The following is a 23,827-nucleotide window of genomic DNA, read 5'->3' on the forward strand; positions in this document are numbered from 1 at the left end:
CGCGAGGCCTTTTGGATCACTAACCAGTCGGTCGCCAAATCCTATCCATCTGAGTGCCTAAAGTGCACTCAGAATAGACACTTTTAATAAAATACATTTCCTTTAAGCCAGGGTAAACCTGTGAAATTTGTACATTTCTTTGAGAGCATCTCTACAAATTTTACAGTATTGAAATCGCCACCCAGTGACCTTTCAGGAAGTACTAGATAAATTATAAGAGACAAATAGACAGACCAAAAGGAGAAGGACAATTTCCAGTGCCTTTCCTGCCAGGTTCTCAGGTTGAGTCTTAGAAATCCCTGGCTTCCCGTGTACCCCTCCTCAGCCTTGTGGCGGCCCCTGCCCGCCTGCCTCTCTCCGTGCCTGCCCGCCCAGGTGTCCTCTGAGATGTTTGCAGCTCTTCGAGGCAGCTCTGGTATGTGGCTCCTGGCACCTATTCCTGTCTGTGTTTGCCTCTGCGCTCCATTATTCAAAATGTTTCCACTGGTGGCCAGAACCCCCAGAAATGCCCTTGGGGCTGGCCGAGGGCTGCTTTGGAAAGGCTCAGATTCTCTGCCAGCCGGGGCTGCCCCATGCATGTGGCAGGGAGTCCTCGGCCTTGCCAAGTGAGAGCCAGGCTGGGGTCCAAGCCCAGCCAACCCTCCCAGTGGTCCGAGGCCAGCCCTTGGTCACCTGTGCGTGGTTTGTCCACTTTGTGGATCTCCTCACCCCCGCCCCTAGGTCAGGTCCCCGCTGTCGTCTCTCCAAGTTGGGCACCTTCCTTCCCTACCAGTTGGTGGTGCTCAGGGGATGTAAACCAGGTATAATATGCTGTTCATACTTTGTGTAGGGAAAATAGAATTTGGAAGGCTAATGGCCTATCACGTCACATCACTTAGAGCCCCTGAGGGGTCTTCTGGAGACTCGCTGCTCCTTTGGGCTCTGGGATCTGCTCCCCCTGCAAAGCAGGTACCCAGAGACTTGGAGCCGTGCTGTGGGGTGGTGTCGCACAGCTGCGCCCTGCTGCCAGGGGACTGCTAATTGCAGAGTCCTTGATGGCAGTGGCCACACGTTGACATGCTCGTTTCATGGAAAAGTGAACTCAGTAACCAGTCTGGCTGCTTTGCCATCACTGTTCAGTGACCTGTGTTCACATAAGCTGCAGGCGTTACTCAGGGCCTCTGGATCTCCGTTGCTCTTTTCCCCGCAGAGATACCACCTCGCATGACTCCTGGTTGTGGCGAGACCCCACTGCCCTCCCACGTGGGGAGGAGGGGAGATCAGAGCGAAAATCGGGGGTTGAGTATTCTGAGTGCTGCTGGTCCTTCTGGAGGTTAAGTAGCTTCATGAGGAACATAAACAAGGCGCTATCAGTGCTGCCCAGGGGTTCACTCACTCCTTAATTTGATAATTAATTCTGCAAACATTAATGGAGTTTTTCTCACATACTGGGCACTCTTCTAGGTGCTGGGGGTCAGGGAGAAACCGGAGGATGAAAAAGACCTTGTTTCCACACTCAAAGAGCTCACAGCCCAGTAAACAGATACTTCATGCACTTAGATTGTTTCCCAGAGAGGCCTGATGTCCAGCAGAGGTAGCACAGAAGAGGAGGTGGCTCGGGAGGGTGGGGCAGTGGGAGTAGTGAGAGCGTATTCGGGTCTAGGTTGACTAGGAATGCGATAGGCCAAGAGAGGAAGGTCACTCCTGGCCCAGGAAACACGTGCAAAGACCCAGAGACATGAAAGTGCAGAGCATTTTGGAGGAGTGTGAATAAAGACAAAATATGGCTCGAGTCTATGGTGTGATGGGGCTGGAGAGGTAGGCAAGGGTCAGATCATGCAGGTGCCTTGCTTAAGGGGTTCACCTCTATCCTAGAGGCCGTGGGGAGCCACAGAAGGGTTTTAGGCAGAGGGGTGGCACAGTTTGTATGTTTTTAAAAATTTAGGTCTTTTTAAAAAATTTAAATTAAAATTTTTTTATTATTGAAATATAGTTGATGTACAATATTATATGTAACAGGTGTACAATATAGTGATTCACAATTTTTAAAGGTTATGCTCCAGTTATAGTTATTATAAAATATTGGCTATATTCCCCATTTTGTACAATATATCCTTGTAACTTATTTTATACGTGGTAGTTTGTACCTCTACTACCTCTGTTAATCCCCTACCCCTATATTGCCCCTCCCCCTTCCCTCTCTCCCCTGGTAACCACTAGTTTGTTCTCTACATCTGTGAGTCTGCTGCTTTTTTGTTATATTCACTAGTTTGTTATATTTTTTAGATTCCATGTATAAGTGATATCATACAGTATTTGTCTTTCTCTGTCTGGCTTATTTCACTTAGCATAATACTCTCCAAGTCCATCCATGTTGCTGCAAATGGCAAAATTTCACTCTTTTTTTATGGCTGAGTAGTATTCCTTTGTGTGTGTGTGTGTGTGTGTGTGTATATACAGATATAGATATAGATATAGATATACAGATATAGATATAGATAGATAGATAGTTGCTTCCGTATCTTGGCAATTGTAAATAATGCTGCGGTGAACATTGGGTGCATGTATCTTTTCGAATTAGTGTTTTTGTTTTTTTCAGATATAGACCCAGGAGTGGAATTGCTGGGTCATATGGTAGTTCTGTTTTTAGTTTTTTGAGAAACCTTCATACTGATTTTCACAGTGGCTGCACCAACTTACATTCCCACCAACAGTGTACAACGGTTCCCTTTTCTCCATATCCTTGCCAACATTTGTTATTTGTAGACTTTTTGATGATGGCCATCCTCACAAGTGTGAGGTGATATCTCATTGTGGTTTTGATTTGCATTTCTCTGATGATTAGGGATGTTGGGCATCTTTTCATGTACCTGTTGGCCATCTGCATTTCCTCTTTGGAAAAATGTCTGTTCAGTTCTTCTGCCCATTTTTTTTTTTTTTTTAGTTTTCTGTTGCCTTTAATTAACATCTAAATAGATGCCGTATTCTTCTATAATTACAATATGGAAATGTCTATGAATAAAATAGATAAATTTTTTGTCACATGCCTAGGAAAGAATGGTGGCAGTAAGAGTCATCCAAGGTTTTAGCAGCAACATCTACACAGCCAGGGCATGGTCAGTGTTTGGGGACAGAGGTAAATATCTGCAATCCGTGCATACCTTTTTTTTTTTTTAATTTGTTTATTTTATTTATTTTTGGCTGTGTTGGGTCTTCATTGCTACGCGTGGTCTTTCTCTAGTTGTGGTGAGCGGGGGCTACTCTTCGTTGCAGTGCATGGGCTTCTTATTGTGGTGGCTTCTCTCGTTGTGGAGCACGGGCTCTAGAGCACAGGCTCAGCAGTTGTGGTGCACAGGCTTAGTTGCTCCATGGCATGTGGGATCTTCCCGGACCAGGGCTCGAACCCGTGTTCCCTGCATTGGCAGGCAGATTCTCCACCTCTGCGCCACCAGGGAAGCCCCGTGCATACCTTTGATTCCTTCTTTTAATGGCTGATTTACCATCTGGTGCTGTTGGACCATTCTCTTCTCCTTAAATTCTTCCAATTCAATTTGAATTTCATACATTGCCCCACAGCCTCCTGAAATGTCAGTGACTTTGATAGCTGTAGCTCGAGGAAACTTTTCTTTGAGAATTTGGGTCACTTTGAGCTCCCCCTCAGTCTGCGAGGCAAACATGTGCTGAGCACAGTGGAGAAGAGGAAGGCGGCGGGTTCTGCTGAGCAGGGGCGCGGCCGCGGCCTGGCTCCACGCTTCCATGACCGGCCAATGTGGCCCGCCGTCCTTCTGCCCATTTTTTTTTTAAATTTAATTAAGTTATTTTTTATACAGCAGGTTCTTATTAGTTATCTATTTTATACATATTAGTGTATATATGTCAATCCCAATCTCCCAATTCATCCCACCACCACCACCCCGCACCCCACTTTCCCCCCTTGGTGTCCATACGTTTGTTCTTTACATCTGTGCCTCTATTTCTGTCCTGCAAACCAGTTCATCTGTACTATTTTTCCAGATTCCACATATATGTGTTAATATACGATATTTGTTTTCTCTTTCTGACTTACTTCACTCTGTATGACAGCCTCTAGGTCCATCCACATCTCTACAAATGACCCGATTTCGTTCCTTTTTATGGCTGAGTAATAGTCCCTTGTATATATGTACCACATCTTCTTTATCCATTCATCTGTCGATGCCCTCTGCCCATTTTTTAATCGAGTTGTTTGGTTTTTTGATGTTGAGTTGCATGAGCTGTTTATATATGTTGGATGTTAACCCCTTATCGGTCATATCGTTTACAAATAATTTAAATATTTTAAATGTAAATTTAAAAATATTTTAAATATTTTAAATATCTCCCATTCAGCACAGTTTGTGTTTTATATTAACTGCTGTGGAGTCTACATGGTGTGGCAGAAGGAGCCCTGGAGTAGGGGGTCTAGGGAGCTAGATTCTAGATCTGGCCCAGCAGCTGATTGACCTCAGCCAGGTCTAGGCTTCAGTGTCCTGGTTTGTCAGATGAGAAGACTCCAAGAACTGTCCCAGCTCTGACACTCTCCACACCCATGACCACCTCTGTTTTTGGCTCCCACGCCTGTTCTTCTGTACTTGTCTCTCTACCTCTGGCCGCCTGACCCATGTCTCCTGGCTGTCCCACCTTGCTCGGCAGCTGGTGGCAGCTGGAGGGAGAGGGGTGAGTTCTCCAGGAAGAACGTGCACTTCTGACCCTCATAGCTCACAGTTGCCTGGTGTTTTCCAGCCCTGCGGGAATACCTTCTCTCCGCGCCCTCCCCGCACCCCCCACCCCTGCCCCAGCCCACCTGGCTCCCCACGACTCACAGTCCTGGGCCCAGCTGGGTTTCTTCAATGAAGCAATTCATTCCCCTGGGCCTAACCCTTCCCCACGCCCCCAGTCCGCCTGGCCCCAAATGACAAGAGGCAGCTGATTTGGACTCACCGCCCGGAAGCCAGGGACATCTGCATGGAGAGATGTCAGTGCCTTTGGCCTGTACAGTCTTTTTCCTTTGCTTTGACCCGGGTTTTAAAAGCTTAGCACGTCATCAGCTGCAGTGGTTGTCCGGGAGCCCCAGCATTTGCTCTTCGTGCTCAGGGACCCCCAAGCCACTTCTGCAGAATTGAAAACGGCTGTGGCTGGAAAGACAGGTTTCCCTCACAAGCATCATTTGTTCCACCGCCTTTGCAGGGTTATCGCTCTGATCCTAGAGCGTCTCCAGGCTGAGGAGCCCCGGGGGACAGCTTGGCTGCAGTTTCTCTTTTCCTAGGTCTTTGATCACAGCTGTTATATTTAAAGGCTTAAACAATGGGTTCTAAACAAATAAGTATCTGTTTAGTCAGTGGAATGAGGAATTTAAAGGTGACTCAGACTCCCCTCCCCCGCCCCCAATTCTAAGTGCTATTTACTACCTGAATGATGAGACCTGTAATGGAATCATTTTGCTTGATTCTCCTCTCCTTGGGAATTTGGCATGGTATTTCATTCATTCACTCACTCATTCATTCATTCGAGTGCTTATTGAGTATCCACTACTATGTGCCAGGCCCTGTGTGAAGTGATGGGGAGAGAGAGACAAATAGGACCCAGACCCTGCCACAAAGCAGCCTAGAGTCTGGGGTGACTACCCAGTGGGAGCCCAGGGGCTCCAGCACAGTGAGTTCCATTCAGACGTAGAAACTCTAGCTGACAGTCTTAAACCCTGTTTCTGGAAAACAGGGAAATAGAAATAATGCAAGAGGGAAGAAATGTGGGTGAGGAGAGTGAGATGAGGGCGGAGGAAAGAGAGAGATGGAAGAAAGAAAGCAGTAAACTTTCCCACGAGAGACTGCAGACGGCCCCCCAGTTCCCTGCGGCAGCTCACAGCCACGGGCAGCAAGAACCCAGCAGAGGGAAAGGCCCTCCGCTCCCTCTCAGCTCGGCCCTGGCAAGCTGGGTCATAGGCAGGGCACTCCCTGCTTGGTGCCTCAGTTCCCCCATCTGTAAAATGGGGCTTTGGACGGTGGGATCTCGGAGATCTTTGAACTAGCGTTCTGTGACCGGTGCAGGGCATAGTAGATATGGGGCAGGAGCCCAAATAAAGGCTCTGGAAGTAGAAGGAAGTGTTCCCCTGGCTTCTCTCATCTCAACACTGAGACACCCTTAGGTGTCTGGGGCCTGTGGGTGTCCTGCCATCCCCTCGCTAGCAAGAGGTGCCTTCTGGCTACTCTCCCTGCTGAACAGTGGAAGAAGGAAGGTTCTGGGTCTCCATGTTTGTATATTGTTCTGGTGTGGACATTTTCTTCTTGGAGTTTCTTATCTTCTTCTTTCTGACAGTAAGGCCGCTTGAATTGCTCCAGGTACAGGGTGACTCTGCATGACGAGCATGCAGCATCTGATGCTTTGGACTGACTCCTTGGCAGGCCTGCCTCTGGATGCCCTCAGATGCTGACCCAAATGCCTCGCCCTGGGGCCGGGTCAGACTACTGAAGCCCAAGGGTCACATTCCGAAGGGTTCCGGTGCAGGTCACACTCATTGATTGCTAAAGAAAACAATGTTTTGGCAATACAGTGTTCGAAGAATTGGGGTTCCTAGCTGTGTGACCTTGGGTAATTGCTTAAATATTTCCAAGTCTCAGTTTTCCCATCTGTGGGATGGGAGTGGCTCTCCCTATCTCTCAGAGATCAAATAGGAAACTGCAAGAAAGTGCCTCGTAAGCGGGGAGGCTCTAAACTGACATCCACAGGGCAATGATTCAGTAGCAAATATATTCAGCCTTTTCCATGGTTACAGCCTCTTCTGTGCTGAGTAATTCAAGCCACAAAGGGTTAAGGCAGCTAGGCACGTGACTGAGATTGTCCATAATTGATGGAATAAACCTTAAAGGAGTGACGTATAATTGCAGTTAATCCAGGCACTGTGACACTGCCCTGCTAAAAACTGTCTACTAATAATTACTTTGATCTAACAAAATGATGCCTGTCTGTGAGCCTGGTAGCAGGGACCCTGGCCAAGGGTCTGCAGCACTGAGCACCACCCCTGCCACTGGACAAGGTGGGTGTGGGAGCTGGGAGACATGGAGGCCAGAGGGCAGGGAGGGGGCCCCCAGTTCTCTCAGACCCTAAAGCAGCAAATGCTACATATGTAGAGTGATCGTGTGATTCACTCTACATATTCACTGTCTAAATGGGGACACTTTTGAGAGTATCATATTAATAATTATGCTAGACAACAGACATAAGCTGGTCTCCCCAGAGCAAACCTGGATGTGTATGGTCCACATGTGCATAGACTGTTTTGAGCTTCTGGGAATCCCTAGGTGGTTGAGCATTTCCACAGTTATGATTTGTCTTCACAATAACTCTGGAAGGAAGAAAGTATTTTTACTCTCATTTAATGGATAATAAAAATAGTGCTAGAGACAAACCATTCCAGCTGTGATCTTTGCCATGGCTTCCCTGGTGGGTGAGCCAATGCAGGTTGAGGACAGCTGGCCAGGATCAGGGAGCTCTGGGGCTGGGGAAACACGTGGTGCTCAGAGGGAGAGAACCAGCAGCTCAGGCTTCAGAAGAGCTGCAGCAAAGTGACCATACCCACGGAGGGTGCAGGGCACACTTCCCAACAGGGCCTTTGCCCGGGTCCTCTCCAATCCTGAACTCGGAATCAGAAGACTCCTCCCTTTACTAATCATGTGATCTCAGCTAATTGTGTGATCACTGTGTGCCTCAGTTTCCTCATTTGTCAAGTGGGGACAATAATTCCTTGTTGTAAGGATTAAGTGCGATCCTATATGAAAATGGGTGGGCTCAGAGACTGACATGTCATAGGTACTCAGTAAATCCTTGTAGAGTTTGAATCTGGAGAGAGTTCCCAGAAGCAGTATCCTTTAGGGAACCGTGGGGATCCTTCTGCCTTGAAACAGTTCTGACTTGGGCCAAGTAGGGTGGATGTGCTCCAGCCTTGAGATCGGGGTTGCCTCAAATTCTTGCAGGGAGGAGGTGGATAAGAGAAATACATGGGGGAATTGAGAGCTTCCTGATTCCCCTAAGCTGTGATGATCTACTGCATGCTCTGTGCGAGGTGGGGACTGCACCCAAGGAAGCTTCAGGCCTTGTGATTCCCTTGAAGCTCTGCACACACAAGCAGCCCACGTTGGCCGGCAGCCCTGGCCTTTTAGGCTCGAGGATGAACTTGCTCAGACATGGGCAGGAGACACTGCTCCTGTGGTGCCCTGTTGCTGGAAGTGATGGCACCTCAGAGCCAAAGGTAGGCGGGTTGGCAACAGTTTGGTGCCAGAGGGCTAGTGAGTGAGAAAGAGAGAGAGATAAAAGTGCCACGTTCAGCCTATTAATAGCCGTGTTTGGTCTCCACCACTTCTATCAACATCGTCCATCACATCCAAACAATCGAAAAGCTTGTGCCAAATGGCTAGGAGTTAACAACTCATGGCTGTGCTGAATTTCTGAAAAACAGTATTTCCACTTCTGATGCAGCTCTGAAATGCCAATTGTTCCATGCCAACTGGTTATTTTTCCAGGCCATTTCCCTTTATTTATGTTTAAGCTTTTAGAGTTTTAGGCAAAAAGAAGATGGAGAACCTGGACCAGGTGATTATTATTTCTCCTGATTTGCCCTTGAGAGCCATAGAAGAAATGTTCATTCCCCAAACGTGAACTGAGGACTTGCAGAGGGGTGGGAGAGGAATCAGACAGGGGTGCTGCCCCTTTCAGGAGTGTGCGACTGATGGGCAGGCAGAGTGGGGACGTGGGAAAAACACCGGCCCAGGCCTCAGAAGACTCAGGGCAAGATTAGCCCTTTCTGTTACTGCTGTGTGCCCTTGGCTAGGACAGAGCCCCTCTCTGGGCCCCCACTTCCTTGCCTGCAAAGTGGGGGAGTTGGACTAGACGGCCCAGGAGGCCCCTTCCAACTGAGTCTGTGCGTTGGGTTGGAGGACTTGCTGTCTCACGTTTACTGGCAGGAGTGCGGGTGTGGAAGTGGAAGGAGGGTGATGCCGTCCTCGGGCTGCTGCTCTGGGAAGCCTGGAAACGTGGCAGGGGAAACACAGGACAGGGCTGTTCCTTATCCGGGAAGCTCCAGCCTTCAGAGATGTCTGTGGAGCCTGCCAGGCGGTTGTTTTTCTCACCATATGTGATTTCTGGGCGTCTTAAAATTTTCACTTGGCCCAAACATTGCCAGGCTCAGGGGTTGATTGTTCCCTGCGAGGGGATGGAAGTGGTCTTGCCTCTGGGCACCAGGCTGGGAGTGGGCAGAGAAGTGGGCTGTGGAAACCTCTGATGAGGTTGGAAGGTATAGGTGGGATCATGGTGTTGCTTCTGCCACCGCAGCAGCCTCTGGTGCGGAGAGAGGCAGGGGCTGGAGGGTGAAAAGAGGGAAGAGAGCTTGGGGGGAGGGGGTGATGAGTCTGAGAGATGAAGGGTGGGGGTAGTCTGTAGGCCTTGCTTTGTGTCTTTAAAACCAACACATGCTTCTCTGTGGCTGTCAGGTGGTAAGAATTCTTATTTCAGATTCTATCCATCTGAAGATGCATTTACCCAGTTCATTGCAATTGGTTGACCACAGCTCCTGCAGAGAATCCAGGAGTCTGGTGTATGTCCTGGGGCAGGATGGGGAGAGAGAAGCCCAGTCCTGGGTCAAGCCCTGTCTGGGCTGGTTCGGTTCTAGCTGGGAACCCAGTGTGCACACACAGCCTTCTGCAGAGCAAAGTGATTTCCTGCTGTTTTATTGGTTTGGGGGCCAGATAGGTTTTAATAAGAGAAAAGAAAACAACTTCAAAGCAAGCCATCCAGAAAGCACAGTTATTTGTCTCCAACATTCTAGAACATTAAAAAAGGGGGGCCCTGCAAGTTGGAGGAAATATGGGGACCATGGTCTTGGTGAGGGTAGCAGTGGATATTTGCAAGGAGAACCCATCATGGTGATGGCAAACTGAGTAGCCTTCCGGCAGGGCTCTGCCACCCCTGGGGGGTGAAGAAAGATTAAGTGGTTTTCTGTAATTGAGGACCCCCCAGGTTGCCAGGATGCATGTTGCGACTAGGACAAGAGACCTTTAGTATGTGCTTCTCCCAAGATGATGGCAGGGACTGGGACCTTCAGAATGAGATGCATAGTGACAGGTGTGCATTCATCAAAGCTGGAGAAGGCTGTATGGGCTTTTTGACACCACAAGAGTGATGTAATTGCTGACTGGCCAAGAGCGCTCACATTCCACAAGCAGAGGAGGATGAAAGGTAATCAGGAGCAGATTGTTTATTGGAGAAGGAAATAAAGTGGCTAGGTGAGAGGTTTGGAGGTGACTTCCAGGATAGGGATCTAGGCTTTTGGAGAACAGATAAATTTAGAGTTGTTATATCTTCAGAAACAGGGGAGACAGGGTGGGAAGGGATGCCTACCCCATGAGCATAAGCCTTGGGGACACAATACCCAGGTTCTAAGATTTGCTTCAACACAGGCTGGTGTTTGATAGGAGCCGAGCCAGACCCACTGGGCCTCAGTGTCCTTATGTAGAGTGAAGGGTGGGGATGAGCTGACCTCCAGGGGTGCCTCCAGGCCTGGGGTCTATATTTTTATTGGTATTTGTCTTGGGGAGGGGCTCACTTATTGAGGACTTTTGCATAGGCACATATGATGTCAAAATCAGAGTGAGGCTTCACAGAGGCATTTGTTTGTTTAGCTTTACTAGGGGCTAAGCACCTGAGAAAGCTGAAGCCAGATCTGTGAAAAAGTCAGAGCCTTTTCAACATAGAGATAGGCTGCCTTGATAGGAAGTGAGTTCCCTGTCCCTGGAGGTAATCAAGCAGAGACTGAATGACCATATGCCAGGAATCTTACAGAGGAGAGTCATGAGCCATTTAACTAGATGGCTTTTACATTTCCTTTTAACTCTAAGGAGCTCCACTGCTTATGCATATGACTAACTGTTCAACAGAGTCTCCTCAAGGCTATGATGTCAGCCCCAGCCTTCTGCACTTCTTTCTTGTGCCCTTAGAGCAGCAGTTCTCATCCCTGGCCTGCACATTTGAATCGCTGAAATTTTTTTTTTTTTTTGAAATATTTTTTTAAATGTCAATGTCCAGGCCTCACCTGCAGAGATTTGATTTAATTATTCTGGGGTGGGGGTCAAGGTCCCTCAGTTCTAGAATGGCCTGGGCTGTTGGTGCCTGGTGGGCATCCTTCCCACCTGCATACTTCCTGATGGGGTGAGGAGACTCAACCCCCCTCTGGTTTCATTTTGCCTTGGTATATAGCTCAAACGTTTGACCCTTCCACATTCATTCACCCAACAAACATTTGTTAAGTGCTTATTTCATGTTGGAAGAGTCCTAGTAGGCCAGCTCTTGGCTACTTTAGGAGCAGCAAGCCCCAAACTGCCTTCAGAAAGACCTCATCATGTGTATTCCTACCTCCTACACTTAGCACAGTGCCTGGCACATGGCAAGTATATAATAAAACATTTTGATTGAATTGCATGGAATCTTTGCCAATGTTGTAAGTGGGGCAGGAAAATAAATTATAAGCAAGCGCGCAGTAGAGAATTCATGATATGCCATTTCCCCTCTGCTCAGACCTTGTAAAGGAAATCATCTCCTTAATTGGAATTATGTTTGTGGCCTTAGGGGTGACCCATCTGACTTGATATTTTGGTAGCATGGTCTCCCAAATGACCATTTTTTCCTCCTTGGGGCATCGCACAGCAGGAGAGCCGAGGCCTGGGGAGGATGATTCCTTCTTAATTGGTGTCCTGGTCGTTGTGCTGGTTTCACTAACCATTACCAGGCCACCCTCTGCTCAGACCCGAATGCCCTTGTGTTAACTGCATGATGTCCCTCAGCCATCAGGTTCCATCTCCTTCTGGGAGTGACAAAGTGGAGGGCCACAGAGAAATGGCCCAGGCCAACTTGACTTTATGAGTTTCATTTTGAGACCACTGGCATCCTTCACTCCACAAACATTTCCTGCCTGCCCGCCCCATACCAGGCCTGGTCTGGGCTGCACTCGCAACAACGATGCAGACCCCCATCCCTGACGTCAGGCTGCTCACTGTCTGTCATGCTACTAAGTGACCGGAGTTTAATGGTGACATGACTGGGGCCTCATCAGAGAGTGGGGTGAGATGGAGAGATTAGTCCTGCCCAGGAAGACTGGGCATGGAAGGTGATGTTCCGATGACAGGCATCCCGTGTGTCATGAGACTCTCTGGGTAGAGAGAGCACGGACCTTTGGGTCTAAATTCTGCCTGGGTTGGAATCTGACCTCTACCTTGTCCTTGCTTGGGGATGGTGGGCAAGTGACGGAACCTCCCTGGGCCTCGCATGGGGTTGTTCCGAGGATCTGAAGCAATTACAACAGCGCCTGGCAATGGTAAGCGCACAGTAGATGTAGGCTGTTATTTTTATCATGTCCCTTTAGTTGTAATGTATTTGGGAGTTCAGGAAGGAAGTGTCTACCTGCTTGACACATCTCAAAATTTTGTTCCCTTCATTCAAATATTCAGCATTCAACTGATACTTATTGACCTGCTATGTGCCGGACAATGTCTGAGGTACCAGGATGTAGAAGTGGACAAACAAATTTGAAATCCTGCCCTTCTGGGGTTTCCATCTTGGCGGTGAGAGACAGCCCCTGGGATGTGGTAAAGACACCCACACAGAGAGCTCAGGAAGGTGGAAGGTGCCTGGAGCTTGGTCTCCAGTACTCAGGCTGATGTTCAGCCCTGGTGGGCGTTGAGCAGAAGAAGGTCTCATGCCCTCCTTGTCTGCACAGAGAGCCTGCATCCTTAGCAAACAGCATCTTTGGGGAGAAGGTACTCTCTGAAGCTCCTTTGGCCTTGGGTTAGTCTGTATTCCTCACTTCACATTCAGGATGTAGGGTCAGTTCGGGTTCAGCTGCCTCTCTAGGGTCGCCTCTTCTGGTCCTGGTCATTCAAGGAGCTACTTGTAGCTCTTTTCTCTCAGCCTGGGCTTCCTGCCCATTTCTTCCAGGCCCTACTCATCTGCCCTTTGTCTGCCAGGTGGGATTCAGGCTCAGAGGACTGGGGGTGGATGGAGTGGGGGAATCCCTGGCATTTTGCAAGTACCCAGCACAGGGCCTGGGCATAGTTAAGTGCTCTATATAAATATTTATAGTGTGAATGGATGAGTGAATGAATGTTTGGCCCATTGCAGGATGCCAAAGCTGTCTTTCTGAAATGCCTGTGGGAACATCTTTGTAAATTGTTGCAACCCTAAAATGCTGATATTGGAGGTGCATTCAGCAGCCGCTGACTGAGAACCAGCTGAGTTTACCTGCACTGATATCTGTGCAGCAAGAGAAAGGGTGTTTGGCTATAAGAGAATGTGAGCTTTTTTTTGTGTGTAAAAAGAATGAGTTTTTTCATATGCATTATTTTATTTTATCCTCCAGTACCTGTGAGAGTTGGTCCTATTAGATCTGGCTTGCAGAGAATGAAACAGAGGCCCAGAGAGGTTAAGTGACAGGTCCAGTGTCACATAGCTAGTGAGCAGCAAAGATATGACTTGAATTCTGGCCTTTTGGTTCCAAATCCCATGTTATTTAGAAAGAGACAATGGTAATTTTCTTTGTTAGCTATCTTGTTCTATTTGAGGAGGAGTTGGCATGAGTGAGTTTTGTTGCTGACTATTTCACACTCACAATTTTATCATGTATATCATGTAAAATATCATGTATTTATGTATCATGAAATGCCTGAGAAAAGGAGAAAAAGGAAAGAAATATGGGGACTGTCCCTATGACCTGTGTATGTATCATGGCCGGTGTGTGCCCAGTGCCATCGGCCATTAGGCTTCAGGGACTGTTTGGTCCAAGAGTCTCATTGTACTGGGGGTATTGAGGCCTAGAAGAGTGAAGCAGCTTGTCCAAAGTCAGGCATTTACCGTGGAAGAGGCCCAGACCCTCTGGGCCCTCTGATGGCAAGCCCAGGGCCCAGCTCCAGAGACCTCTTAGTTATGAAGCACCCTGGCTTCTTGGAACTTCTCCCTCCTCAGGCCTGTCGGAGGTCCAGGTGCCCTTTAAAGCCCCCAGGGTCCACCCTCCCACCCCATCGTGACAGCTTTGCCTATTTCCCCTGTTTGCAAGTTGGACATCCAAGGACGCAGAGGGTCTGAGTGAGTCCACTCTGGACCATGAGTGACCAAAATAGGATTCTCTCAGGAAGAGCCAGGGGTGTACTTAAATCAGGCAGCTCAACCTGGGACCACGAGCCTGAGCTAAGAGATGAGCATCAGGGTGAAAGGTGTGGAGAGTGGACGAGAGTGAGAGATTATGAGAAAGAGGCAGGATGAGAGCAGAGGAAGGAGGAAGGCAGGGGCTTGGCGCTGGTATGAAAGCACCAGGTTGAGGAAAGAAGCTCCGTCTCCGCAGAGACCAGCAACCACGAATGCAGTCTTCCTGGCCAGTGGATAAGGGGCTGGTTTTAATTTGCATAGCGTTAATTAGCAAGAGTGTCTAATTAGGACAACCCTTACAGAGCCACAGTATTAAGCTGATGCTGAATGTCAATCAATTTTGGAGCCTCTCCATGAAATTGAAGGAAAAGTTGACCTTATTAAACTGAAAAGATTTCTAAATCAATTATTTCCCAAGTCGAATGCACAAAACGTAAATCTTAATTCAGTAGATACAGACTTTAGATGATATTACCTCTTCCCCTTTGGGGGTTCCAGCCAGTGACAAAGATCATGAATGGATCACATATGCACACACACACACACACACACACGCACACACACGCACACACACGCACACACATACTTTGGGGAAGGCACCTGCACATCTTTACCTGACATTTCACTTCTGTTCAGTGCCCCTCTAGGACTCTGCCTGCAAGCATGGTTTTCTGTTATTTTCAAATGTTCCAAACAATATAATACATTTAGAACTTCAAAGCCTCTGGAAAATCTACCGTAATCATTACAATTCTGGCTTGTCTTTGGAAGCTACAAGGCGGCTGGGAGAGCAATTTATATGGCTGGCTCAGAAGCTGGGAACGTACTCCATCACAGTCTGCACAGCCTCGGGGGAGGAAGGGCTAGAGCAGCTCTGAGAAGCCTCACTGAAGAAATTGGAGGCTGGAAAGGCCTGACCAGCCGGGCAGGTGGGGTGTTGGTGCACAGGCAGGGCACAGAACCCGGAAGTAGATGATCTGGAGTAAATCCTGGCTTCTTGAATCCTGACTTGGCCATCTGTTGGCCATGTCCTTGGACAAGTTAGGTAACTTCTTGGAGCCTCAGTTTCCTCCTCTGTAAAGTGGGTTGGCGATGTCCACCTTGCATGGTAGGCCCCTACAGTAGTGCTTTATAACAGATTGTTGTCATCAACAAGTCACAGATCTGTGAAGGGCTGGCTCATGGCTTGGAGCAGAACAGGACTACGTGGATAGGGGCATCTTGCAGGAATGTGGTTCACCCTCCTTCCCTGCTAGGAATCCCCTCTACAGCACCCCTGATGGCTGTAGCCAGCCTCTACTAAGATGACAGGAACTCACCATCTCACACGGGAGCCTAGTTCATTTTGAAGGCAAGGGGGAAACGTGGTATATAGAAAAATCTGATATATAGCTTAAAGTCTGGGCTAGCTGTATGACCTTGGAAAAGTCACTTTGTCTCTATGACCCTCAGTTTTGTTTTGTTCTGTTTTTTAATCAGTAAAATGGAGACATTATGACCTCATCTGTAGGGTGAGAATGCGAAGTAATCTGTATAGAAGGCATAGTCTGGGACCTGGTATGTAGTCAATACTTAATAAATGTTAGGTAAAAATAAAAGTACTATTATTAAGTAGTTTCAAGAAGCACTTATTAAGCACCTATTGTACTCAGATCATCAGAGGTAATACAGTTGAGTACCCTGACACTTTATAGAATGACACTATATATTTGCAGTCTTTTTTTACATTAAAAAAGTAAAAAATTAAAAAATAATTGGAAATATACCATATTTACAGTTTTGGGGGCTGGGTTTTTGACTTGATGTTATATCAGGAACCTTTCCTGATATCTTCAAATATTCTCTGCAGAGGTGGCTTTAAGTGGCAACATAGTGTTCCATCACTGGCTATTCTCCAATTTACTTACCCACTCTAATATTTTGGGGCATTTAGGAATAAATGGCTTTAAAAAAACAACTCTCATCTGTTGGGATATAATTCTTAAGCATTCCTGTGTATTAAGGATATTACTCTACTGAAAAATTCTGAGTTGCAGGGGAGAAGTGTTGACCAGTTGACCACGGGGCTCCCTTCCAGCCCTATGAGCCCCTTTGGCCCTTGGATAGCAGTGAGTGGGGGCTGAGCAGGGGTGTGTACATACACACATGTGGTGTACGTCAGCTAATTAGCCAGCCCTGAGTTGCTGCCATCACCCAAAGAACCATATCAATTTCAAGCTTCACTGGAGTTCAGACAGCAAAGAAAAGATGATAATTCAACATTTTAACAAATGGAAAACATTTCTAATCCAGCCAGACTTCTTTGACGTATTTTCCTGCTATTAAAAATGGTTGATGGTTTATTTTTTGTTGACATGTGATAGAGAATGCAAGGAAATCTGTGAAGTAGTGAGCATTCCCACTGATCCAGTGCACACTCGTCTCCCCTTGGGGCTGGGGCTGGCCGATGAGGTTTCACTGGCCAAAACCAAGAGGCAGGTGGAGTTGCCTCTTATGTAAAGGCTTTGAGTTTTAGAACAAAAGGAAGAGGCTCAAAGGAGAGGAGACAGCATCTGGCCCCTTTCCCTTCACCTCTTCCTCTAAAAATGATGGAAATAGACTTGGATTCTGATTTCAGTTACTTTCTGCCAAAAGAAATAAATTAGAGTTTGAAATGTGCAGCTGATCCCAAACCCTTTCCTGGGGAGGCATGATGCTCCCCAGATGTCAGACCCCTTTGAGAAGAAAGTTGTGGTCATTTCTGGCTCGAAAACATCATGATCTGTCCCCAGTTGATTCCTATAGGGAGGTAGTCTTGTCCTAAGAGTCTGAGTGTCCCTGAATTCACCACCTGCTCTCTTCAGCCCCAATAGGTCTTGTGGTTTGGATGGTGTTTCAGGCATCCAATAGTGCTTTCGAAGAGTAGAACCTTCCTGAAGGCTGGAACTGTGTTCTGTTTTCCTTTGGGCCCTTAACTGGAGCAGCAGAATACCCCCCAAGGCACCTCTGTGCATGTGCACTGAGTAAATGATTGCAGGCTGCTCTTCATTAAGTGTAGAACATGCAAGAGGCTAAATGAAAAATGGGTTATGCTTAGGCCATCGTCTCTGGGCAGAGCAGGATGGAGGATTTTCCCCACAGCTGGATGATCCTGCACAGCGTAGAAAGCTGGGGTTTGTGTATAAGCCAGGTTGGAAACTTCTGGTGGGCAGGGGCCCTCTATAAATATCCTGCAGTATCTAGCACACTGTTGGACATCTAGCAGGTGCTCAAGAAATGAGAAGTTGTTGAAATCGTCATGAAAGAAAGAAAGAATGAATGAGCTCCTTCATTAGTTCTCCCTTGGGTCCCCAGCACTAGCTTGTGCCTGGCACAGAGTGAGCCCCAAAACTATATCAAATAAATGAATGGTAGATTGGCAGACACCAGGGAGAACTGTTTTCTTTCCATCTCAGCCTGCAGAGGGTGGTTGAGAACATGGACTTGGGCATCTGGGAGCCCTGGGTTTAAGTCCAAGCCCTCCACTGACTCTAGTGGCTGCCATATTGGACACACCCCCTAACGCTGGAGATCTCAGCCACCTCTCCCTCTGTCTCTGAAACCTTGCTTTCTTGGACAGTGATGTCTCCCTGCCTAGCTCTATTGTAGGTTTCACGTGGTAATTAATCATATCCCACCTTCGAAATACCTTCCATTATTGTCTTAAGTAGTCATTTGGGTCTGTGTAAATGGGCACTTCTCACATTTTTACTCTGTTTCCCATTGAGAGTGGGCCTGAGGGCTTGCGGGCAGTGCTCTGGGCTGGGAGTCAGGCTGAGAGTCAGAGGTCTTGGCTTTGAACTCTGGCATGAGGCACTCACCCCTCTGAGCCTCTACCTGTAATATCTATAAAGCTGGGCTAGAGGCCAAGGGCTGTCTCAAGGATGGATGAGAACAAGATGTGAAACCACCTTGTAAACTGTGAGGTGCTTTGCAGGCATCAGGCATGTTATGATTCTGGAGCATGAGGACTGCTTCTCATGTGGCGTGCCTCTCTCAGGATGCGTGAGGCCACAACACAGTGCTTGGAGGTACTGCCTGGCTTTCTGCTACCTTTGCTCAGGGCTGTGTTCCTGCCTTCCTTTGGGACTGGGAGCTGCCTCTACTCCCTGGCTTCCAAATGCCCAGGAGGCACCAGCCCTGTAGAGGAGGTGAGGTCGATGACAGTAGCCAGCCCTCACAGGGCCTGGCCCCGGGCTAGGCACTTTACATAGACAAATGCCTTTATCCTTCACAGCATCCCTGAGAGGTAGGTACTGATGTTATCCCCATCTGATGCCTGAGGCAACTGAGCACAGAGAGATGGAGTGAGCATCCTGAGGTTACATGGCTAGTAAGCGGCTACTTCAGGGTTTGGATTCTGTGGGCTGGTCCCAGAGCTCTTGCTGCCAACCACGTGGGTCCCCCTAAGCTGCCCTGGGGCTGGAGGACTGCAGTGAAGGCCAAGTGTCCCATGCTGCCTCCCCCAGCCTCAGCTGGAGGGACCCTCAGGGCCCTTCTCCTGCCCAGGACCCCTCTCTGCTTCTGTGCTCGGCCCCCTTCTCTTTCCAGTAGCTCCTCTGCCACCCTCGCTTCCCTCCCCGCCCTTGGCCCTAAAACGGGAGATGAGAGCTGCTGCCAGGACATTCTCATTCATTCCTGAAAGAACTCTGCATTGTCAGAGATGGAAGGGACCTCAGAATCCTCTGGTTCAGGTTTGTTAAGAGAAAAGAGAAGCTCAAGCTGGCACAGTATTGATGCCCAAACCATATAACAGCAGCATAGAAAAGAATTATGTTCATATGACTTATGAGCATGGAGGCAAATATTCTAAACAACACATCAGCAAACTGAATCTAGGCATGTATAACAAACAGAATATATCACGCACGCACGCAGGAATGCAAATATGATTTAACCCTAGAAAACAGAGGCTCAGAGGGCAGCTGCTGAGACGGAGCCGCCCCAGGGCCCAGCCCAAGGTACTTTCGGGGCTCAGGCTAACTTTGTGCTGTATCCCGCTCCCAGGAGGCGCTGGTGACAGTCTTTCCTTTGCCTTCACTGCCCCTCACCCCCACCCCTTAACACAGCCTCAGAGTAAAATAAGATGCTCCATCCCGGATTTCCCTAATCCTCTCTTTCCCTTTCTCCTGCAGGATTCCATGTTTTCGTTGGCCCTGAAATGCCTTATCAGTCTGTCCACCATCATCCTTTTGGGTTTGATCATCGCCTATCACACACGTGAAGTCCAGGTAGGTGCCCTCGCCCACACCCCTTCATGCAGGGGCTATTCCTTTGCTCCAGGCTGAGCCCGTCCCCACTCCCAAACCCACCCTTTCAGTAGCTACTTGGGTGATTTCACCAAAAGGTATCTGAGATTGTGGATCTTCTCTTTTGATTTGGACCCTCGTGGGAGAAGGAATTGTGAGGCTGCCCTGTGGCTTTAGAACAACAGTGACATTATCTTCAAGTGGGGATCCCAGAGGCAAACACGGCTTCATGATTTGGGGGGCAGTCCTGCTTAGAATCTTCATTTTGCAGCATTCTACTGTGAGACTTGCTTTGCCCTTTCTATCTCTTGCTGGATCCTTTCTGAACTTGAGCCACTGAATCCCCCAGGTGAAACAGACCTGCCTCCTGTGCCCCTGCATACACACACACATACACACACACACTGCACCAGATGCCACCAGGAATCTGTATTTCTTTTTTTTTTTTTTTAAGGAATTTTTTTTTTTTTGAAGATTTATTTATTTATTGATTGATTGATTGCTATGTTGGGTCTTCGTTTCTGTGCTAGGGCTCTCTCCAGTTGCGGCAAGTGGGGGCCACTCTTCATCGCGGTGCGCGGGCCTCTCACTATCGCGGCCTCTCTTGTTGCGGAGCACAGGCTCCAGACGCGCAGGCTCAGCAGTTGTGGCTCACGGGCCTAGTTGCTCCGCGGCATGTGGGATCTTCCCAGACCAGGGCTCGAACCCATGTCCCCTGCATTGGCCGGCAGACTCTCAACCACTGCGCCACCAGGAATCTGTATTTCTGACTGGTGTAGACTTTACCCCCACTGGACTCTGCCAGGGAGGAGTCATTTTCTAGATAGAATAGAACCTGCTGTAGTTGAGGGGACCTCTGTTTCTTGCTGCCCAGGAGTCACTTGGCACCCAGAGAAATATTGGCTTAACCTCTGGGGTGCACTCCAGTTTGGCCAATGTAGGGAGGATGGTTCGACCTGGGCTGGGAAGGGCAGGCAGGAGTGAGCAGATCTGTAGCATCTTCTCATGACAATGGCTCTCCCTCTCACTGGACCCTTCGGGCTGACCTGCTCTGCTGGGACCCTGGGTTGTTCTGAAGTATCCAGATGTTTTTTCTCACATGCATACGCATCTAAATATAACTCCCGTCATTTGGCTGGAGGAGCACAGATAGATCCACATCTGGGCAGCAGGCAAGAAATTGACAAAGACCAGAACTCAGAGTCAGAAAAGCTGGGGCCGAGTCTCGCCCATGACCTGTTCTTACAGCTTGTCTTTAGCCAGCCCTGAGACCTTTCTGGACTGGAACATGTGAACTCTTCCTCGTCTGGAACATGGGGGGTTTTATCCTACCATTTATGGGTTGTTGTGAGGATGAATGGGGAGTGTATGAGAGAGCTCTGTAAAGTGTAAAACACTTCAAATCTCATCGCTTTTGTCACTCAGCGTTTCTGGGCCGAGTGGCTGCACAGGCAGAGACGGGCCAGTGCCTCCTGCTCCTGGAGGGGCTCTGCTTTGCCGCTGGGTGTCAGGGACCTCTGCGGCTGGCCTGGGGGTGGGAGCCCTGGCTCCAGGCCACCTTACCTCCACTCTGTTGATGACCAGAGGACACTAATCTAGAAGGTGGGGACTCTTTAATCTCTGGGGGGGTCACAGGTGCGGGGACTGAGGTTGTGCTCTGAAGGCTGAGAGTCCCAGACGCCACCAAGCAGCTTCCTTCGTGGGGTCTGACCTGGGCAATGCAGGTGGGCTTTAACCCAGACCGTGGTCCAGTCAACCCCAGAAAGGAGCCAGGAGTACAGGCAGGAGGAACGGGCAAGGAACAGAGACAGGACCATGAGTCACAGTCGGGGCTCCCGGCTGGGTTCACCCCACCCCAAACTAGCTGTGGGACCCATGTATCTCCTCAACTTCTCTGAGCCCCTGAACCCTCACCTAGAGGGCGTCTATACTACTATGTGTCACCTTGACCTGTGCAGAGGGGTTGCACAGGCCAGAGAAAAAGGCAGAGTCATGAACTCATCTGTGATCCAGGCTTGAGGGAGGGGAGAGGAGCTGATCTCAGCCTCACGCCCGCACGACGGTTCCATTCAGCCTGACTGCTGCTGCTTTCCACTCCAGGCATTGGGATTGGAAGAGCCAGGCATCCCTCCCTCTGATTCTCTTGGGGTCCTGCCCCACCTCCCCCCAGGGCTTGCAGCCTTGGCTGTCAGACCTGATCCCACCCAACTGCAGTTGTGACCTCAGTTCTGGCCTGGTGGCAGGGCCGTGATGCTGATAGGCTAGCACCTAGCTGGGCACACTTTGTCCATCCTCAGCTCATAGCCAGTCTCTGCTTCACCCTAATTATGGGCAGCAGAGGATGCTTTTCAGTCACTTGTCTTGGCCTGACACTCACAGTTTGGAGAAACAAAGTGAAGTCAGTGGCATTAAATCCTGGCTCAGACACTTCAGCCTGAATGACCTTGAGCCAACAACAACTTCTCTGGGCCTCGTCGGTTTCCGCATCTGAAGTATGGAAGTCATATCACCCACCTTGCTGAACTCATAACCGGGGGTGGGTAACAGTTGACAGTACAGAGTGGGCCTTCATGAAATGGAAACTGGTCTCTTTCCTGTGACCTCTGTCCCACTGCTTCCAGCTGGACCTCGTCCATGTACAAGCTGTGCCCACCAGATAGTTACTGTCACAACTTCCCGGTACTGGCGGGTGGTTGGACTTCCTCCCTGCTCCGGCCCGGCCCTGCCTCCACTCTCAGCTCCCACCGCCCAGCCCCTTATCCTACCTGGCCCACCGTCACGTGGGGAGTCACCAGAACCTGGCATCCTCTGTGCCTCTTACCTGTCCAGTGAAGTTCTTTCTTCTGGAAAGGTCTAGTGGGACCTTCTCCTGCCAGAGGGAAATGGGAACGGTTTGGGCCCAGACAGTCAGCAGGACCCTTGTATGCACTCACCTGACCATACTGTGATTTTCTGTTCTGTATCCTTTTCCCCACCCTCAGGGACAATGATGCTGTTAATCTTTGTATTTCCAGGGACCCATGGTGTCTGACAGAGAGCAAGTGTCTGCAGGGCATATTTTGAATGAAAGAGTGCTAGACTCAAGCTATCTGGTTTCCAAAGCCTTTTAGACCATGACTCAGCTCTGTGGTCTTGGGCCTCAAGTTTCCACATCTGTTCACTGGGGATCCTAAGCACCCACCCCACCCCACCCCACCCCACCCCACCCCGATTCTGTAATTGTCTGATTGAGGTTGGTGCCCGCCGGCTGGGGGACCTGCTTCCTGAGAGTGGTGGGAGGATTATCCCAAGCGTGATTGCCAGTGCTTATCCAGAGGGGATGCTTGGAAAACCTCTTCAGTAGGGAAAGGCCAGCTGCTGCTCATCTGTTGGGAAGTAGGGCAGGGTGAGGGTATGGCTCCTCTCCTCCGTGGGGTGAAGTCAGGGGCTTGTGTTAAGGATATGCTCGCCACTTCCTCATCAACACCAGTTACTGGTCACTTGGCTAAATTTTAGCAGGAACCAGATGACCGTGTTTCCACCTCCCTCCAGCCCTGCCCCAGTCGCTCACATCCAGGCCCCTGGCCCTGGCCCAGCACACACAGGAGGCTAGGAGTACCTTCTAGAATAGTGTTCGTATTTGTTATTAGTTTGGACAACTTGTGTTTGTGAGAAAGAAGACTCTGAAACATTATTGGGAACCTCTCAACCAAACTCTGGCTTCAAGTCATGCACCTGAGGCTCGGTAGGTCCTCAGAGGTGACAGGAGGGGGGTGCACCCCTCACCGGTGCAGGAGGCCCCTCCAGCCTCTGTGGGCCGGCCTGTCACCGGGACTCACTGTCTCTTGAGGGAGGCTCTCCCTGGCTGGGCAGTGTGAGTTCTAGAAAGTCTGCCCTTCCACTGAGAGGAAACGGGCCTCTCTGAAAATTCCACTCAGCCCGCCTCTCTTCTGGAGCAGGGAAAAGAGGTGCCTGTGTTTCCCATGAGGCAACCCCTGTCGTCTGAGAATGGCTGCCCCGTGTCTCCTTGGTCTCCTCTTCTCTTGGCATCTTGGAGCACGGAGCCTTCAAAGGCCCGGGCATCTGTTCTCCTCAAGCTAGCGTGTCCTGGAAAGAAATGAAAAGCAAAATGCATTGGTTGTTGTGTTATTTATCAAAACTTTGAAAACTGCACTCTCCCTTGGAGAGTCCATTTACTCCTGTGGTTTGGCGATCGCCAGCACCTCCCAGATCAGCAGTGCAAACCTCCTTTCCCCAGGCTGCAGACTCACATTTTAGGGGCCATCGGCACACCCTGGCTCAACATGTAACTCCCTCCCTCCCTTCCTCTCTCCCTTCCTTCCTTCCTTCCTTCCTTGCTTCCTCTTTCTGTCTCTCTTTGTTTTTTCTCTTTTCTCTCTGTTTCT

At 49.2% G+C, this 23,827-nt stretch overlaps 2 protein-coding genes across 6 annotated transcripts in view; one reads left to right on the forward strand and one right to left on the reverse strand.

Annotated features, from left to right (window-relative positions):
- Window positions 1–23,827, forward strand: part of KCNN3 (potassium calcium-activated channel subfamily N member 3) — a 191,196-nt gene that overhangs the window by 40,567 nt on the left and 126,802 nt on the right. For all 5 annotated transcript variants that reach the window (XM_082350213.1, XM_082350211.1, XM_082350209.1 and 2 more), the window contains exon 2: window positions 19,329–19,424. In XM_082350213.1, the coding sequence (XP_082206339.1) occupies window positions 19,335–19,424 (90 nt within the window). In that variant the 5' untranslated portion in view covers window positions 19,329–19,334. The remainder of the gene's footprint in view (window positions 1–19,328; window positions 19,425–23,827) is intronic.
- Window positions 997–4,275, reverse strand: LOC309615684 (bolA-like protein 3). Its single transcript, XM_082365746.1, has 2 exons — window positions 3,449–4,275; window positions 997–3,140 (listed from the first exon to the last, which is right to left on the reverse strand). The coding sequence occupies exons 1-2, from the start codon at window positions 3,735–3,737 to the stop codon at window positions 3,097–3,099; spliced, it is 333 nt and encodes a 110-aa protein (XP_082221872.1). The 5' UTR covers window positions 3,738–4,275; the 3' UTR covers window positions 997–3,096.

Source organism: Balaenoptera borealis (genome assembly GCF_965194805.1).
Source record: "Balaenoptera borealis genome assembly, chromosome: 1".
NCBI lineage: Eukaryota > Metazoa > Chordata > Mammalia > Artiodactyla > Balaenopteridae > Balaenoptera > Balaenoptera borealis.

Bases quoted from the DNA above. Each gene is read 5' to 3' on its own strand.
- LOC309615684 (XM_082365746.1), bottom strand. From the start codon at position 3,737: ATGGAAGCGTGGAGCCAGGCCGCGGCCGCGCCCCTGCTCAGCAGAACC. The intron at 3,141-3,448 runs GTATGCACGGGG...AAAAAAAAAAAG, and splicing joins ATTAAAAGAAGGAATCAAAG to GTATGCACGGATTGCAGATA.